General features: G+C 39.0%; 1 protein-coding gene across 1 annotated transcript in view; it reads left to right on the forward strand.

The window, feature by feature from the left end:
* Positions 1-20410, forward strand: part of LOC136856878 (uncharacterized) — a 1002838-nt gene that overhangs the window by 428816 nt on the left and 553612 nt on the right. The window contains exon 3 of the mRNA XM_067135095.2: positions 2127-2204. Coding sequence (XP_066991196.2) covers positions 2141-2204 — 64 coding nt within the window. The 5' untranslated portion in view covers positions 2127-2140. The remainder of the gene's footprint in view (positions 1-2126; positions 2205-20410) is intronic.

A 20410-nucleotide genomic window follows, 5' to 3' on the forward strand; every position in this document is an offset into this window, starting at 1 on the left:
GGGTGAGTTTACATGCTGAATCAGGTTCGTGCGTTTGGTTTTATTTCAGAACAGAGATGTGTACGTCGACTTCACATACAGTATACCTTGGTTTGGAGATCTGCTCTGGTTTCAAATAGCGTCAAGTCGAGAGGGAAAATACATTGAATATGCAAGCGTTGTTGCATTTTTCCTGGAAATTTGTGTTGCAAATTCATTGTACCAATTCAGTCAGATCTACATAATATATGTTGATTTAACGCGGAAGGTCTTGCGAGAAGGAATTGATGTACTATTCGCACATGTAAATGATATGTTAAAAGCTGGAAAATTAATGTCGACAGTTTTCAGTGCTAAGTTACCACAGTTACAGTTCAATGACGTCGTTCACAGTCGACTGTCTGACATTTAATATGACTGGAAAGTTCTGTCCGCATATCATCTGTCGAACAGTCACCTCACAAGGGATAGTCGCGGAGTTGTCGACAAGAATCTCGGTAAACTTTCAGCTTAGAACGACAATGGTTCCAGTATTAGTAAGGGACAGTTTAGTAACCGCCCGTAGCTCCTGATGCAGTGATCGTAAGCTTCAAATGTATACAACCAGCCACCAGATATACTATCTAATGCTTGTAAATGTTTGGAAACTAGAAGGTATCATGTGTATGTTGTTATTGGTTTGTGTCACTATGAAATTATTTCAGTCTCGTGTGGCTGGGAATGCACAATAACAGAGATAACATAATATGAACTAGTTCCATTGTAAAGAATGGGGAAAACATCTCAAGGAAGACGTCGGTGTAACACACACTCGTGTAAAGTATAATAAAATAAATCCTTGACAGTACTCTCCTCGAGGTTGCATACAATCTTTGTTCATATGGACATAGTCTTGCATAGAGCGTCTTACTGCTGCAGACGGTAGCGCATAATAACCAGGTTGTTCATATCCCCATAGTCTTGCATAGGGCGTCTCAATGTTTCAGACGGCAGCGCATAACAACCAGGTCGACAGTGATAACAGAAGACTAAACAGGTACTACAACGTACATAGAAGGTAGTTCTGCTGTGAACTGCGCAATTTGTAGGAGTGCGCTCTCAGGATACTTCGCCCTGGTTCTAGGGCTACGGGCGGTTGTGAAAAGTAATATTTTGCTCTTGTAACTTTGAACCCATCACCGTTCTATGCTGTGGGTTCGCCGAGAACCTCGTCGACAACTACGCAATACTCTCTTGACGGATGTACGTCCAACAGTCATTCTGTTGGTGACAACAATTCACTCGCCTTTATTGCCAAGCTCATTGCAACCTCAGAAAATCGGATTGTTCAAATACAGTTCATAACAGCCTGAGGATGAAGTGGATACAAATATTTTCTTACCATTTTCGTGAAGAGAATGGGATAAAACCAGGATATAGATTCAAGCCAGTCTATTTTCGATTTCCGATTCTACTGCGTAGCGTTTCTCTACGTTCTTGACTACGAAAATGGGTGATCGGGTATATTCTATGGTTCTTGTTTGTCTTACGTTACAATATTACACATTATTATTATTATTATTATTATTATTATTATTATTATTATTATTATTATTATTATTATTATTATTATTATTATTATAGAGTCAATTGTTACCGGCATGTGGCATTGACAAAACGTTCTGTGTAATGGAAACACAGCTCTGTCAATGTGTACACTAAAATATATAGGTTCTCTTCTCTGTATGATCGCCACTGCGCTGTATTTTATGGTCCTATTTTCCCTTCAGATACTAACATAAAGTGCTGGTAAGAGCCATCAAAAGTAGAAATATCGGCTACGTAAGTCAGCTGAAGCAAGCAGCCGTAGGTAATTACGATTAGGCGAATTGCTAACCTAGATTCTTCATTCATTATCTCCCCATTCCACAGTAACTAATCTTCCTGTCCTTTTATGTTTCTACGTCTGTAATCTTCCTTTCCATTCCCCTAACGCCGAAGTGTCAGGCGTGGAGCCGTGTTATTAGCTGCAAGCTGCTGCAGGCGGATGTTTTTGACATCAGCCGAGAGGAGCGCGCCGCGCCGGTAGCGGGGCACACAAGCCCCCTGCAGCCATGCTTGCTGGCCATGGTTTGCCGTAAACTAATCATGTTTTCCTTGTGTTGCAGGAGGCTCTGTTACCATGAGGGGGGCCCTGATTGGAGCATGGTGGGGGGTCGTCAGCTCCCTGATCCTCGCTATTGACGGTGAGTCAGTCATGGAAATTAACATTTATTGCTTTTCACTCCGCATGCGTGCTGAAGAAGACAGCAAATTAAACCATTGGTGTACAAATATTTCGTCTGATGTCTTATATTTGTTATTTGCCTAGTGTGTAGTTATTACTGAGAAACTGTTTCTCGTGAGTTCTTCATTCGGAGGGTGAAGAGTATCTTAACCCTCCACTGATCTGTTAATTAAATATTGGTATTTTTGGTCTGGTGGGTATATAATACCCTGGAGTATGTATGTATTGATTCATGAGTGAAATTCTCGTTGTTATTGAAATGTGGTATGACGTTAACATTGTTTATGGGAATTTCCCTAATATGTCTTCCTTTAACAATATCATAGATTGAAATCGCATCCATAGACTGCAGATGTGCAATCTAAATCCGTGAAATTAGAAACCTATTTTAGACTTTATTTTGTGATACTCATGCAGTGATGAGCAAGTGGTTTAGAGATGTCTGGTTAGCAGCATGTAGAACTTTTTTTTTTTTTTTTTTTTTTTTTACAAGTTGCTTCGCGTCACACCGACACAGATAGGTCTTATGGCGACGATGGGAAGGGAAAGGGCTAGGAGTTGGAAGGAAGCGGCCGTGGCCTTATTTAAGGTACAGCCCCAGCATTTGCCTGGTGTGAAAATGGGAAACCACGGAAAACCATCTTCAGGGCTGCCGACAGTGGGGCTCAAACCCACTATCTCCCGCATGCAAGCTCACAGCTGCGCGTTCCTAACCACACGGCCAATTCGTCCGGTGAACTTTTCAGCCTGATGACAATGGTGATGCGGCATGGCATGGACTCCACAAAACACCAAGAGATTTGGAGAGCCATTCTGATCCATGACGACTGCACAGCCTCCCATAATGCGCACATTGGTCGGGGCTGAATCCACGGCGCATGTATCCCTTTCCGCAACATCGCAGATGTTCTCAATAGGATTGAACTCAGGCAAACTTTGGAAACCAGGCCAGCATTCTCATGTTCATGGAATGTTCGTCGAACCAATCGGCTACAGTTCGTGAATGATGGGCCGGTGGATTGTTTTGTTGTAGGTACAGGTCTCCTGGTCTCCTGCAACGTGCTGGAGGCGAACAAATGGGTGGACATCATCTGACAGCAGGTTACTGTATCTGTCACCCGTGAGGACATTAACTGACGTACCAGGAATTCCACTTTATCCCACGTGAACAGTCCCCATACGAGTGTTCTACCGCTACCGGCCTGCACTGTGCCCTGTTGGCATGAAGGATCCTTTGCCTCATCTGCTGGGCGACATACTCGTACCCTGTTATCGACATGTACCCATTGGTACCTCGACTTACCTGTACAGATGATACCTGTCCATGTTTCAAGAGTCTAGTAGTGGTGTTCCTTTCCCCCTGTGACTGTTCGAGCCTTGTGACGTGCAGTGAGCACAGGAACCCTAGTGGGATGTTTGCTTCTTTACCTCATTGCGAGGAGATGTGTCTAGATTGTATGGATACTCACTCCTCGTTGTTTTCCAGCACGGAATTCGCAAATGATACGCTGCATCGTGACTTGTCTACCTCTTCGTACCATCCGAGCTAGCCAACGGCGACTATTGCATCAACACTTACGAACAAAACACTGTCTGTTTTATGTATCTAATTTAATTTAGAATGGGCCAATCAGTACACACATATAATTATATTCAACAATGAATGACCACACTCCACTAATTGTTGTCTATTTACAAAGTCTCTGTCCTCACAGTAGATAGTCCGGCTCGCTGGTATTACCTGAGACGACGATAATCCTGAGTGACAGCTCACGTTTCACTTTCACTTCGCTTCGCATGCTCAGTCACTTCACAAGCAGCTGCACGCAGACAGATACATGTACATAGTCTGTTGACAATCACGCCACACGACGACTGTTCCAGATGAGTCCCGTAATTCTGAAAATCAACACAGTCAATTCAGTTAATTCACAGACAACGTAGCTGATCCACACAGTGAACTACTTAACAGTAACAACTAAACAGATATCACATAACAACAGCAGCTTAACAGTGCTAACCGGCACTACACAATGACAGTTTACAACTACTCCAACTCTTCTCACACAAACTGTTCCACACACTGACTCCACGTCGGTACACCCACAGTACTTAACTCTGTACTCCAAGGCAGTGCAGACACAGTACTCCAACAACACTCCAACACGACGATACTGTGACATTGACTCTGTTGGGACACCCACGACATCAACACTGAAGACAACACTGCTGCCTTCAGCTCCAGCTACTCACTGACTGTTCTCAGCTAGCATCCTTTTTATATTCCGATGTGGAGTCTTAGAATCTTTGGGGTGCGGCCAGTAAAGGGTTGCGCCTTTGAGAAAGCGCTCGGGGAAAACAGACGAAAAGAACAATAGAGAATAGAGGCTGTCGTCCGGCACTGCGGTGTAGGGGACAACGTGTTCGCCTGTCACCCGGTGGCCCCGGATTCGATTCCCGGCCGGGGCAGGGTTTTTAATTGTAAATGATTAATATCCCTGGTCTGGGGACTGGGTGTTTGTGTCGTCCTTAACGTTCCTTTCCTCCCATTCAACACTACACTTCCGCAATTACAATTACACGCAGGTTCATATAAATAGTGCAAGCAGTGGCAAAACATCTACAGAGGTCGACGCCACGAACAAATATATATTTTTTTTTAAAGAGGGAGGCTGGGAACTCCCAGCTGACTCACTAGTTCCTTCGAGAAAATACCGAAGGGGGCTAAATACTGAAGGCTGGCACGTAACAACACGTTACACACCATGACAGTTGACTCTGATGGAGAATATTTTGTCCGAATTCACGTACTCATGGTAGACGGTAGCCCATGGAAAGATCAGTGCCTATATGACTTCGGGGATGGAATGATCCATACGTCTAGTGATCAAATGCGCCGAGATCTCGTGCCCCACCCATCCTGTGCTCAATTGCTACTCACACTCAACACGAGGTTTGAAAACATCGCTCTCCGAAGACCGTAAAAGCAGTTAGTGGGACGTAAAGCAAATAACATTAATTATTTTATTAAAAACATCGCTGTTACGTGCCACGCCGTACTATTACGTCCGCCGGGCTGACTACAGTGCTATTTTGCCACAACGACAGCTATTTCTAATTCAGTTGCTCATCGGTGTATTCACTTTCTTCGCATTTGATTTCACTCTTAGTTTTGAGGATGATTAATTCCGCAACAAACAAATATTGGGCACATTTTGTACATGCATACGAAAATGTTCGCATAAGAAAAAGAAAGAAAGAATAAGGGTGAAGGATTCAGGACAGGAATACTCTGAAACAAGGTGAAATGAAGGCGTTTCGATTAATTTATTATAGAGAACTCTTCACTCTAAGTTAGAGTACTTGACGTAATTAAAAGTGTATTATGACAAGACGATGGTTCCTAACATTGTAAGTTAAGACCGCATCCCCTCTAATGCTTGCACACACAGCCCATTGAGGGTCTTGGCCTGTCAAGACGACTGCTGCCCAGGGAGATGGCCTGCAGATATTGGAGTATCACATGATCAGAGTGAGGACTTGCTCGGCCGTAACACTTCGGTTTCGGGATCGGAAATTCTTGCTCGTATTAAACACACATCATTACATACACCAAATCAACGCAGATTATTGGATAGATTTCTCGTATACTAAGGAAACGTAGCGGCTGACCGCTATGCCTTAAGCTCATATAAGGTCCCAGTTGCAGTGGAAGTGGGTTTGGTGACAGTGAGAAAACCAACTGCATCAGTGGAGAAGATGGTTTTGGGCTGGAACCCGCAAGGAGCCCGAAGGAGTAGTAGTCCAAGAAAGATCGAAAAGATTTCTGGACAGATAAGCCTTTGAAATGGAGAAAACTTACAAGAAGGTTAAAACATTAGCAAATCGAAGACCACAATGGAGATGATTTACGTAGACACTACATTCCTGTGGGAACAAGAGGAATTCTTAAGACATAAGACGTATTGCAGAGATTATATCTTTAAAAGCGTTTATTAAGGTACGATGGGAAACACATTGCTGGCCCCGTGGTGTAGGGGTAGCGTGCTTGCCTCTTACCTGGAGGCCCCGGGTTCGATTCCCGGCCAGGTCAGGGATTTTTACCTGGACCTGAGGGCTGGTTCGAGGTCCACTCAGCCTACGTGATTAGAATTGAGGAGCTATCTGACGGTGAGATAGCGGCCCCGGTCTAGAAAGCCAAGAATAACGGCCGAGAGGATTCGTCGTGCTGACCACACGACACCTCGTAATCTGCAGGCCTTCGGGCTAAGCAGCGCTCACTTGGTAGGCCAAGGCCCTTCAAGGACTGTAGTGCCATGGGGTTTGGTTGGTTTGGTTTGGGAAACACATTAAATACGAACCTAAAAATGTAGTGACAAAAGGGTACTACATAGACAAACCCTTATGGAAGTATTATGTAAATGGATTGGAAAGCTAATTTCAAATTACTACGAAATATTGGAAATTATTATTATATCGTAAAGGTTAAAGAATAATAAAGAAACTGGCGATTTTTTATATATAATCAGGGTTTCAAGAGATTCATAGCAATCAAAGGACACATACAACGAAAATGTATTTTTAAAATCTGTGGGGAAGTATAGAGTAATCAGCTTTCCAGATACCGTGGAATGATAGACCTAAATGTAAAGATAATGTTGGGTCTTGCGAATACGAGTGCACTCAGATGATGGAACAATTCATACGAATTGATAACAAACGACACAGTAAAATGACTAACGGATACCTACTCTGATAGAGCAAGGGCAGATGAAACTCATTTGCTGTAAGAGAAGTCGAAGTGTTTATCATTTTTTCACAGGATCTTTTATAATTCTTACTGGAAACCTTCCGATCCTTCGTTAAAATAGGCACTACTGTTACTGCTCTTGCAGCCATAAAATTAGGGAGGTGGTGATTGTGAGTTTGAGGTCCTGGTCTGTAACTCTCTTTTCTGCGGTCTACTCCCTTTATTCCATGGGTTAAAAACGGCGAAATTCAATGTTCACTATGTTGGATTATGTAAGAAGACATTTGGTATTTATCCAGTCTTCTTCAACAAATCTCAGTTTAACTATTTGACGAAACGGAATGACGTAGTTGATGTTGTCGTTGTGGCTCAAACAAAGGACTTGTGTTCGGCTTTGATTAAGTTACTTTCCCAATGCTGACTCTGATGTATTAGTCACTCCGTATTGTATTCACCGTAAGCGACTTTAATGTGTATTTTCCCATCGTAAAAATATGTGCCGGTTATTTTAATCGGCGCTGTTATTAATGTTAGTACATTATGAAATGAATTCGTAAACTGTGATGAGAAGTTAGTTAGTTCATTGTAACTATTGCTTATTGTAAGCTATCTCAGAACACACAGTCACTAAATAAATAAAGAAGCATGAACGCAAGTTTCTCGCAAGTAACCTCCTCTTTTCTCAGAAACTATTGAACACATAAAAATGTTTGTTGTGGGTATCTACACGGGAGATGAATTGTGTTTTAAAACCAGGTCTGATAAAATTTAAACCCAAAGAACTTACAATACCACGCGCTCATTCGTTTCTGAGAGTTTGTATATTTTTAGGAAGTCAACTGAAATATGGTTTACTGATTTATTTTAGTACGAAATAGCTGAAGTGTAATCCTGATTCTGTTATGAATTTTTTAAGTCTTGATATTGTCGAAGACGGGCTTTCAGAATCTCGTTGGGGCACTTATTAATCGATTTAATGACGCAGCATTTTGAGAAACTGAAAGGAGCTGGCTTTCCTACCACAAGTACGGTCCGAATATTTGTATGACATGCAGGGTGTATCAAAGTTCAGTACTCAAGTTTCTACGGATGATAGAGGAGACAAAAAGTGGTATTATTCATAGGTCTCAAATCAATAGTTGAAGTACATTTTGAGATGGTAGAGAATAAAACTATTACATGCCACTTTAATTGTAGTCTTTTACAAAAGCTATTCACTAGTGCATCCTCCTACTTCAGTACACCCTCTGCAACGACGTGTCATTGCCTATCCTACACGTCCTAAGAGCCCAGGCATAAGCTGTAGACACTTCTCATCTGCAAGCACCCGAGCGAAGAGCTCTTCCTTGTATTCAACTAGAGTCTCATACACTGTCGATCTGCTCTAAACGAACGACCACGTACTGCGTGTTATCACAGCACGGACATTGCATTCTGACGTCATTGCATTCTGACGTCACGTTATGATTAAACAGAATATACGTATAATACTGCTGGTTTGGAAGTATGAGAGTTGCAATTAATTTATACCTTTACAGGACAGTTTATGATTTTTGCCAGTTAATAATCAGTTTCAGACCAAATATTATTTACCAAAACACGTTTATTTCGGTCTTCAATCATCGCTACGAATTGCGGTGTTGAATTATGATACACTCTGTGTGTTGTTAGAGGTACTGTATGGCAGTTGATGACCTAATGCAACGAGCTTGATATTATCACCAGTAAGGTGTATGATTTAACAGGAAGCATTATATATTTAATGTATTTTCATGGAACTTGTAGTGACCAGCCGGAAGTATGTGTCTTCTCAGAACACTACTGGTCCTTCAGTGCACCCACTCTCCTCCGAGGAACGATTATTTTTTTTATGTCTCTATAAATGATCGGAGTGAAATTAATTGTTCGTAGGAAAATACGTAACCAAAATGAAAATCAATCGCTGCCGTGCGAATGAAGGAAATTGCTGGTGATGTAAAATCAATAGGCGCGGAAGTGAACTCTTGTGACGGAAGTTAATAGCCGCCAACATGAGCTGCTTCACTGTGTCGCAGGCCGGTGGCATCTGGTTATTAATGTAGCTTACGTTAAACAGAAAAGAGCTGTCGGAGAGAGGTTACCCCTAAAAGTGAAGTATTTCTTGAAGGACGGCGAGAATCATGTTCATTTGTGAACCTTGGCTATGAGTCAAGTTTGTGGCGTTTGGACAGAGGTAGAGCGTAGTCATAGTGGACCTCTGTCCTTGTAAGAAGTAATTTAGGGTGATTTTTTAGATAATGACTTTTGCACCGAGGCTAAGGGCTGAAGTAGATAGAGTTAGGAAATTTCAACCTTCTGAGCTCGATAGCTGCAGTCGCTTAAGTGCGGCCAGTATCTAATATTCGGGAGATAGTAGGTTCGAACCTCACTGTCGGCAGCCCTGAAGATGGTTTTCCGTGGTTTCCCATTTTCACACCAGGCAAATGCTGGGGCTGCGCCTTAATTTAGGCCACGGCCGCTTCCGTCACACTCCTAGCCCTTCTCTGTCGCATCGTCGCCATAAGACCTATCTGTGTCGGTGCGACGTAAAGCAACTAGCAAAAAATAAAATAAATTTCAACCCACCCAGTCCTCTTTTTGCCATCTTTCTTGCTATTACTACTGTAATCAGTTTGCAATGAGAGGCAGTAGGATCGTAAATCATAACATAAGCTAAATATAAATTTGTATTATATTCAAGAACTGAGGAATTCTTCTGAAGAAGAGAAAATCTAGGAAAATATTTAGAAAATAATGAAAAACATCAGAATAATAGAAATTGAAATGGAATATATGAGAGCCGAATAAAGGCTTTTTCCACTGGGTGTTACCTAGAAACGACATAAGTTTGGTGAAGTTCTATGAAAATACATTTTAAAATGCATGCAACTTTCGTCTCCCTCGGTTCCAAAGGGAACTTCGGCCTGGTAGTGGCCGTTTAAATAATACAGTACTGCAGGTTCAAACCCCATCGTCGGCAGCCCTGAAGATGGTTTTCCGTGGTTTCCCATTTTCACACCAGGCAAATGCTGGGGCTGTACATTAATTGAGGCCACGGCCGCTTCCTTCCCACTCCTAACACATTCTTGTCCCATCGTCGCCATAAGACATGTCTGTGTCGGTGCGACGTAAAGCAACTTGCAAAAAAAAAAGAAATAATAATAATAATAATAATAATAATAATAATAATAATAATAATAATAATAATAATAATGCAGGGATAAAGTAGACTATTATTGTCGTTGGTCGTTCCGGGCAAGTGTCGCAACCCGATGTATGAATCAACAGAGGTCGTTATGTAAGGAGCAGGTTTCCGAACCCGCTGTCAGAATCATGCGATACAGCCTTGAGTCTCACGACAAGAACAATTCACTTGCGTCTAGCTTCATGGCTTAGTTGGTTATCCTTAAAGTTGCAAGATAATATCCCGGCACAAATATTTGGCATTTAATAGTGCTTTCAAATACGAAAGACTCGTGTTTCCAGAGTTACCTGTTCATTTAGCACCCCTTTTCATGTCATAATTATTGTGATATACCGGTGTGTCTTAATATTGAAAAAAGCTGAAGAAACGTTAAAAATATAACATGACTAGCAAGTTACCCGTGCTTCGGTACGGTATTATACAGAAATTTATAATTGAATGCTTAACGTTTTATATATAATTCTCCGAAATTCGCGATCTGACTCGTTTTGTGAGAGAATCCGCCAAAATTCGCGATCTGACTCGTTTTCTGTGAGATTACGGCAAAGTTCCTCCCATTTTTCAATCTTTCTTTCCAGCAATCAATTTCGTACTTCCCGGTATAGGTCCAGGTATTCCACCCAGTCAGTTGGGTCTCTAAATCTTTGCCATCTTTTCCTATAAGCATTTTTAATATGGATCAAATCCTTGAGGAGATCCGGCGTGGTGTCGTCTTGGGTGCCTTGGCGGTACTGAACCCACGGCCGGACTGTATTCGTAGTCATTACCCGACCAGGATCCGTTTCCAACGCGCTCCGCATATTTTGAAGACGGTCCAGAACATTATTATTATTATTATTATTATTATTATTATTATTATTATTATTATTATTATTATTATTATTATTATTATTGATGTTCAGGATCCCGCAAGATGCAAGACCAGTACTTGGCGGGATGTCTGGCGATACGAATGATATACTTCCGTGCATTATTGACCTTATTATAGAGGTGAACAATTTCACCGTCAATATCATTCCTATCGTTTATTTCAAATGTGTTTAAATTTTTATTTATATGCCAGGAGAATCTACTGTAATCTAATAGCGTTCTCCAAAGGAAAAGGTGGCTCTTGGAAACGAACCCAGGAAAGATTAAAAATGATCGTTTTATGATCAGAATAAGTACATTGAAAATCCACAGCCTGTTTCCAGTCATTCGACCGGGCCAGGAATCGAATGAATGAAGCCCCATCTAGCGGCAAGGATAGGAATTGTGCCGGCTGTCGAAGCCTGTCGCTCTCCTCTGGGTCAATGATTAATAAATGGTAAGTGAAATGATATGTGAGAGTGTTGCTGGAATGAACGATAACAGGGAAAATCGCAGTACCCGGAGAAAAACCTGTCCCGCCTCCGCTTTGTCCAGCACAAATCTCACATGGAGAGACCAGGATTTGAACCACGGAACCCAGCGGTAAGAGGCCGGTGCGCTGCCGCCTGAGCCACGAAGGCTCCTAACAATTACATTATGAAAAGTAAAATCAATTGGTCTCAACTCTTTTCCACCGCGCCGCAGTTAAGATTACCCCCCCCCCCCACCCGACAAAAAAAAAGGCGGCGTGTTTCTTTATGTTTAAAGGAGATTCCAAATACCAATGTTAACGTCAGTTACCTTCAGTTTTGAGATGTAAGTATCCCCATGAAAATAATTCACTTTTTTTTCACTCCTTTTCACAATTCCCCCCCCCCCCCCCCAGTGAACTTTCAGGCTAAAATACTTGTTTCTTTAAAAGTAAAGGATCTTCTAAATACCAATTATCACGACTCTAGCATCTTCAGGTTTTGAGGTATGAGTCCTCATAAAAGTAATTAAATTCCTTTTCACTCCCACCCCCCAAGAGGATTTCCCTCCAAAAACGCGTTTTTCTTTGTTTTTAAAGGAGATCCAAATACAAATTTTCACGTCTGTAACAACTTTAGTTTTTATTAGATGTAAGTATCCTCATACAATTAATTCAATTAACTTTTCAATTCTTTCACCTCCCCCTCCACCCCCATTCATTAGATTTTCCGAGAACACGTTTTTCTTTACTTTTAAAGTAGATTCCAAATACTAATATTTACGTCTGTAATATTTTACGTTTCTGAGATATACTGCAGATAATGTATTTCTAAAAATTCACTGCAATTTGTCACTCCTGTTTAACCCCATTAATTGGATTTTCCAAAAACAAAAAACAAAAATACGTGTTTCTTTATTTGTAAGGAGAACCCAGATACCAATTTTCAGGTCTGTAATATCTCAGTTTCTGAGACATAAGGATCCTCATTAAAGGCATTCAAACCATTTTTCTTCCTTTTCCATCCCTCCTATTGGGATTTTCAGAGAACAAAGAAATGCGTGTTTCTTTATTTTTAAAGAAGATTCTAAATATCAATTTTTACATCTGAAATCTTTAAAGTTTTGAGATATAGATACACTCATTTTAAAATGTCACCCCCCTTTTCACCCCCACTATTTGTATTTTCCAAAAATAAAAATTACGTGTTTCTTTATTTTTAAAGGAGATCCCAAATACCAATTTTCACGTCTATAATATCTTCAGTTTCTGAGATATAAGTATCGTCATTAAAGGCATTCAACCACTTTTTCACCCCTCATGTTCGGATTATCCGAAAACAAAAAATACGTGGTTTTTTATTTTTTAAAAGGAGATTCTAAATACCAATTTTTACACCTGTACACTTTCAAAGTTTTGAGATATACTCATTTTAAAAATTCACCCCCCTCCTTTTCCCTTCATTATTTGGATTTTCCAATAACAAAAAATATGTTTCTTTATTTTTAAAGGAGATCCCAAACACAAATTTTCAGGTCTGTAATATCTTCAATTTCTGAAACATAAGAAGCCTCATTAAAGGCATCAACCCCTTTTTCACCCTTTTCACCCCTCCTATATGGATTTTCCGAAAACAAAAAAATACGTGTTTCTTTATTTTTAAAGGAGATTCTAAATACCAATTTTTACATCAGTAAACTTTTAAAGTTCTGAGATATAGATACACTCATTTTAAAAATTAACCCCCTTTTCATCCCCTTAGCGACGGAATATAAAAATATCCGCCCTTAGCGAGCACCTGCATTTTAATATACTATAAATGTATACTCAAAATTTCATTTTTTTATGTCCAGTAGTTTTGGCTTGGCGATGATGAATTAGTCAGTCAGTCAGTCAGTCAGGACATGTTCTTTTATATATATAGACTAGCAAGATACCCGTGCTTCGCTACGGTATTATACTGAAATTTATAATTGAATGCTTATTGTTTTAGATATATAATCCGCCGAAATTCGCGATCTGACTCGTTCTCTGCGAGAATCCACCAAAATTCCCGATCTATTATTTTACGGCACGTTTCCTCCCATTTTTAAATCTTCCTTTCCAGCAATCGATTTCGTACTTCCCGGGTTAGGCTCAGGTATTCCTCCAGGTCAGTTGGGTCCGTAAATCTTTGCCATCTTTTCCTATAATATTTTTAATACGGATATAAACCTTCAGGAGATCCGGCGTGCTGTCATACTGGGTGCCTTGGCGGCACTGAACCCGCGACCGGACTGCATTCTTAGTCATTACCCGTCCAGGAGCCGTTTCCATCGCGGTCCGCAATTTGACGACGGTCCGGAATATTATTATTATTATTATTATTATTATTATTATTATTATGTGTTGCTGGAATGGCTGATGACAGGGAAAACCGGAGTATCCGGAGAAAAACCTGTCCCGCCTCCGTTTTGTCCAGCACGAATGCCACATGGAGTGACCGGGATTTGAACCACGGAACCCAGCTGTGAGAGGCCGGCGCGCTGCCGCCTGAGCAACGGAGGATACTTATAAGTACATTAAGAACAGTAAAATCAATTGGTCTCACCTCCTTCTACACCCCACCGCCGTTAAGTTTATTTACCGCCACCCCCCCCCCCCAAAAAAAATTAAAAGAAGGCTTGTTTCTTTATGTTTAAAGGAGATTCCAAACACCAATGTTCACGTCTATTACCTTCAGTTTTGAGATATAAGTATCCACATAAAAATAATTTACTTTTTTTCACTTCATTTCGCAATAATCTCTCCTCCCCCTAAATGAATTTTCCCGCAAAAAAATACTTGTTTCTTTAATAGTATAGGATCTTCTAAATACCAATTATCACGACTCTAACTTCTTCAGTTTTTGATTTATGTGTCCTCATGAAAGGAATTCAACTCCTTTACACTCCCGCCCTCCAAGATGGTTTCCCCACCAAAACGCCTTTTTCTTTGTTTTTAAAGGAGATCCAAATACGAATTTTCACGTCTGTAACAACTTTAGTATTAGATGTATGTATTCTCATACAATTAAGTCAACTAATGTTTCAATTCTTTCACCCCCCCCCCCCCCCCTTCATTGGATTTTCCGAGAATACGTGTTTCTTTACTTTTAAAGCAGATTGCAAATATCAAATTTCACTTCTGTAACATCTTCATTTTTGAGATATCAGTAGCCTAATTAAAAGAATTCATCACCATTTTCAGTCACTTTTACCCCGCCCTCCACCCAAGTGGTATTTCCGAAAACTAAAAATACACTTTTCTTTATGTTTAATAGAGATAAAAAATACCATTTTTCACTTCTGTAACATGTTAAGTTTTTTAGATATCCGTAAAAATTCTCATTTTAAAATTTCACCCCTTTTGGGTTCCTCGTAAGTAGAGTTTCCAAAAACAAATAACCTATATTTCTTTACATTTACAGGAGATTTACACCCACTTTTTACGTCTGTACATTTTACGATTCCAAGATATTCTGTAGATATAGTCTTTCAAAAAATTCACCCCAATTTGTCACTCCTGCTTAACCGCCATTAATTGGCTGTTCCAAAAACTAAAAAATACGTGTTTCTTTATTTTTAAAGGAGATCCCATATGCGAATTATCAGTTCTGTAATATCTTTCGTTTCTGAGATATGTGTATCCTCATTAAAGGCATACAACCCATTTTTCACCCTTTTACACCCCTCCTATTAGGACTTACTGGAAACAAAAAAATACGTGTTCCTTTATTTTTAGAGGAGATTCTAACCACCAATTTTTACATCTGTAAAGTTTAAAGTTTTTAGATGTAGACACATCTCATTTTAAAAAATTCACCCCCGTTTTACCCCCCAATATTTGGATTTTCCAAAAACGAAAAAATACCTGTTTCTTTACTTTTAAAGTAGATCCAAAATACCAATTTTCAGGTCTGTAATATCTTCAGGTTCTGAAATATAAGTATCCTCATGAAAGGCATTCAACCCATTATTCACCCTTTTACACCCTTCCTATTGGGATTTTCCGAAAACAAAAGAATACGTGTTTCTATATTTTTAAAGGAGATTCTAAATACCAATTTTTACATCTATAAACTTAAAAAGTTTTGAGATATAGATACACTCATTTTAAAAAATCACCACCTTTTCACCCTCCCCCCTAAATTGTATTTTCCACAAACAAAAAATACGTGTTTATTTATTTTTAAAGGAGATCCCAAACACCAATTTTCAGGTCTGTAATATCTTCAGGTTCTGAAGTATAAGTAGACTCATGAAATGCATTCGACCCTTTTTTCAACCTTTTCCACCCTTCCCATTAGGATTTTCCGAAAGCAAAATATACGTGTTTCTTTATCTTTAATGGAGATTCTAAATACCTATTTTTACACCTATAACCTTTAAAAGTTTTGAGATATAGATACACTCATTTTAAAATATAACCCCTTTTTACCCCCTTAATTGGGTTTTCCAGAAACAAAAAATACGTGTTTCTTTATTTTTAAAGGAGATCCCAAACACCAATTTTCAGGTCTATAATATCTTCAGTTTCGGAGATATAAGTAGCCTCATTAAAGGCATTCAACCCCTTTTTCGCCCCTTTTCACACCTCCTATTGCGATTTTCCGAAAACAAAAAAATACGTGTTTCTTTATTTTTAATGAAGATTCTAAATACCAATTTTTACATCTGCAAACTTTAAAAGTTTGGAGATATAGATTCACTAATTTTAAAAATTCACCCCCTTTTCACCCTCCCATTAATTAGATTTTCCAAAAACAACAAAATACGTGTTTCTTTATTTTTATAAGAGATCAAAAGTACCAATTTTCAGGTCTGTAATATCTTCAGTTTCTGAGATATAAGTACCGGTATCCTGATTAAAGGCATTCAACACATTTTCCCCCATTTTCACCCTTTTTCATCCCTCCTATTGGGATTTTCTGAAAACAAAAAAATACGTGTTTCCTTATTTTCAAAGAAGATTCTAAATACCAATTTTTACATTTGTAAACTTTTAAAGTTTTGAGATATAGGTGCACTCATTTTAAAACTTCACCCCCCCCCCCCCTTTTCACCCCCTTAGCAACGGAATATCCAAAAATCCTCTCTTAGCGAGCACCTACATCTTAATATGAATGTATCCCCAAAATTTCATTTCATTATGTCCAGTAGTTTTGGCTCGGCGATGATGAATCAGTCAGTCAGTCAGTCAGTCAGTCAGGACAAGCTATTTTATATATATAGACTAGCAAGATACCCGTGCTTCGCTACGGTATTATACTGAAATTTATAATTGAATGCTTATTGTTTTAGATATATAATCCGCCGAAATTCGCGAACTGACTCGTTTTCTGCGAGAATCCACCAAAATTCCCGATCTGACTGGTTTTCTATTATTTCACGGCACGTTTCCTCCCATTTTTCAATCTTCCTTTCCAGCAATCGATTTCGTACTTCCCGGGCTAGGCTCAGGTATTCCTCCCGGTCAGTTGGGTCCGTAAATCTTTGCCATCTTTTCCTATAATCATTTTTAATATGGGTAAAATCCTTCAGGAGATCCGGCGTGGTGTCATATTGGGTGCCTTGGCGGCACTGAACCCGCGGCCGGACTGCATTCTTAGTCGTTTGTCCAGGAGCCGTTACCAGCGCGGTCCGCACATTTGACGACGGTCCGGAATATTATTATTATTATTATTATTTTTATTATTACTATTACTATTATGTGTTGCTGGAATGGCTGATGACAGGGAAAACCGGAGTATCCGGAGAAAAACCTGTCCCGCCTCCGTTTTGTCCAGCACGAATGTCACATGGAGTGACCGGGATTTGAACCACGGCACCCAGCTGTGAGAGGCCGGCGCGCTGCCGCCTGAGCAACGGAGGATACTTATAAGTACATTAATAACAGTAAAATCAATTGGATACACCTCCTTCTACACCCCACCGCCGTTAAGTTTATTTAGCGCCCCCCCCCAAAAAAAAAATAATATTAAAATAATGCTTGTTTCCTTACGTTTAAGGGAGATTCCAAACACCAATGTTCACGTCTATTACCTTCAGTTTTGAGATATAAGTATCCCCATAAAAGTAATTTACTTTTTTCACTTCATTTCACAATACTCCCCCCCCCCCCGCCGAAGTGAACTTTCCCCTCAAAAAATACTTGTTTCTTTAATAGTAAAGGATCTTCTAAATACCAATTATCACGACTCTAACTTCTTCAGAGTTTTTGATTTATGTGTCCTCATGAAAGGAATTCAACTCCTTTACACTCCCGCCCTCCAAGATGGTTTCCCCACCAAATGCGTTTTTCCTTGTTTTTAAAGGAGATCCAAATACGAATTTTCACGTCTGTAACAACTTTATATTTATTAGATGTATGTATTCTCATAGAATTAAGTCAATTAATTTTTCAATTCTTTCACCCCCCCGCCTTCAAGGGATTTTCCGAGAATACGTGTTTGTTTACTTTTAAAGCAGATTGTAAATATCAAATTTCACGTCTGTAACATCTTCATTTTTGAGATATTAGTAGGCTAATTAAAAGAATTCAACACCATTTTCAGTCACTTTTATCCCCCCCCCCTTTTTCACCCGAGTGGTATTTCCGGAAACTAAAAATACACGTTTCTTTATGTTTAATAGAGATAAAAATACCATTTTTCACTTCTGTAACATGTTAAGTTTTTTTAGATATACTGTAAAAATTCTCATTTTAAAATTTCACCCCTTTTGAGTTCCCCTTAAGCGGAGTTTCCAAAAACAAATCACCTATGTTTCTTTACATTTACAGGAGATTCCAAACACCCACTTTTTACGTCTGTAACATTTTATGTTTCCAAGATTTCTGTGGATATAGTCTTTCAAAAAATTCACCCCAATTTGTCACTCCTGTTTAACCGCCATTAATTGGATTTTCCAAAAACTAAAAAATACGTGTTTCTTTATTTTTAAAGGAGATCCCAAACAACAATTTTCAGGTCTGTAATATCTTTCGTTTCTGAGATATATGTATCCTCATTAAAGGCATTCAACCCATTTTTCACCCTTTTACATCCCTCCTATTAGGATTTACAGGAAACAAAAAATACTTGTTCCTTTATTTTTAGAGGAGATTCGAACTACCAATTTTTACATCTGTAAATTTTAAAGTTTTAAGTTGTAGACACACTCATTTTAAAAAATTCACCCCCCCCCCCTTTACATCCAATATTTGGATTTTCCAAAAACGAAAAACATACGTGTTTCTTTACTTTTAAAGAAGATCCAAAATACCAATTTTCAGGTCTGTAATATCTTCAGATTCTGAAATATAAGTAGCCTCATTAAAGGCATTCAACCCATTATTAACCCTTTTACACCCTATTGGGATTTTCCGAAAACAAAAGAATACGTGTTTCTTTATTTTTAAAGGAGATTCTAAATACCAATTTTTACATCTATAAACTTTAAAATATTTGAGATATAGATACACCCATTTTAAAAAAACCTTTTCACTCCCCCCCCCCCCATTAATTGGATTTTCCACAAACAAAAATATGTGTTTCTTAATTTTTAAAGGAGATCCCAAACACCAATTTTCAGGTCTGTAATATCTTCAGGTTCTGAAATATAAGTAGACTCATGAAATGCATTCGACCCCTTTTTCACCCCTTTTCACTCCTCCTGTTGCGATTTTCCGAAAAAAAAATACGTGTTTCTTTATTTTCAATGAAGATTCTAAATACCAATTTTTACATCTGCAAACTTTAAAAGTTTGGAGATATAGAAACACTCATTTTAAAAATCCCCCCATTTTCACCGTCCCATTAATTGGATTTTCCAAAAACAAAAAAATACGTGTTTCTTTATTTTTAAAAGAGATCAAATGTACCAATTTTCAGGTCTGTAATATCTTCAGTTTCTGAGATATAAGTACCGGTATCCTGATTAAAGGCATTCAACCCATTTTCCCCCATTTTCACCCTTTTTCACCCCTCCTATTGGGATTTTCAGAAAACAAAAAAATACGTGTTTCCTTAATTTTAAAGAAGATTCTAAGTACCAATTTTTACATCTGTAAACTTTAAAAGTTTTGAGATATGGATACACTCATTTTAAAATTTCACCCCCCTTTTCACCCCCTTAGCGACGGAATATCCAAAAATCCTCTCTTAGCGAGCACCTACATCTTAATATGAATATATCCCCAAAATTTCATTTCTTTATGTCCAGTAGTTTTGGCTCGGCGATGATGAATCAGTCAGTCAGTCAGTCAGGACAAGTTATTTTATATATATAGATTACCCATCATAATATGGATCATATAATGAATGTGACTGTGAAGAACAAACTTAAATATAACCTTGTATCTCTTTCAAAGTATTCCCGTATTCCAATCTCTGGTATAAAATGTCTCTTACATCGAACTGTGGTTTCGTAGTTGCTAATTATAAATGTTCTCCGACTATCGAGCACATTATAGTTATTTATGATTAAATGGTCAGAGTAGTGCCTTTAGATTCAAAGTGCCCTAATCTGGCATTTTAGCCTTATAAGTTTATTCTTCTGACTCGGGGACTATATTTTAACGTTTGTCTTAGTTAATTTATACCTGTCCGTTTATAAACAATACACAACATTAAATCACCACCACAGAAACACGTAATAGTCTGCATAGAGTTGACTTCAGGGCATGAAACTACGCTAAGTCCGTACATGATCAGCGTTGCCGTCTATAACGCACAATCTCTCTCTCAAGAGACGACGAGTCTGACAGTCCTCCGATTCCCATTTCCATCTTAATGGCCCTAAAAGCATTTTAAATCTCATTTCCAACCATAAATTATTAGGTTTTGATGAAACCATAAAACACACACACACACAC

This window comes from Anabrus simplex, chromosome 1 (assembly GCF_040414725.1).
Source record: "Anabrus simplex isolate iqAnaSimp1 chromosome 1, ASM4041472v1, whole genome shotgun sequence".
NCBI lineage: Eukaryota > Metazoa > Arthropoda > Insecta > Orthoptera > Tettigoniidae > Anabrus > Anabrus simplex.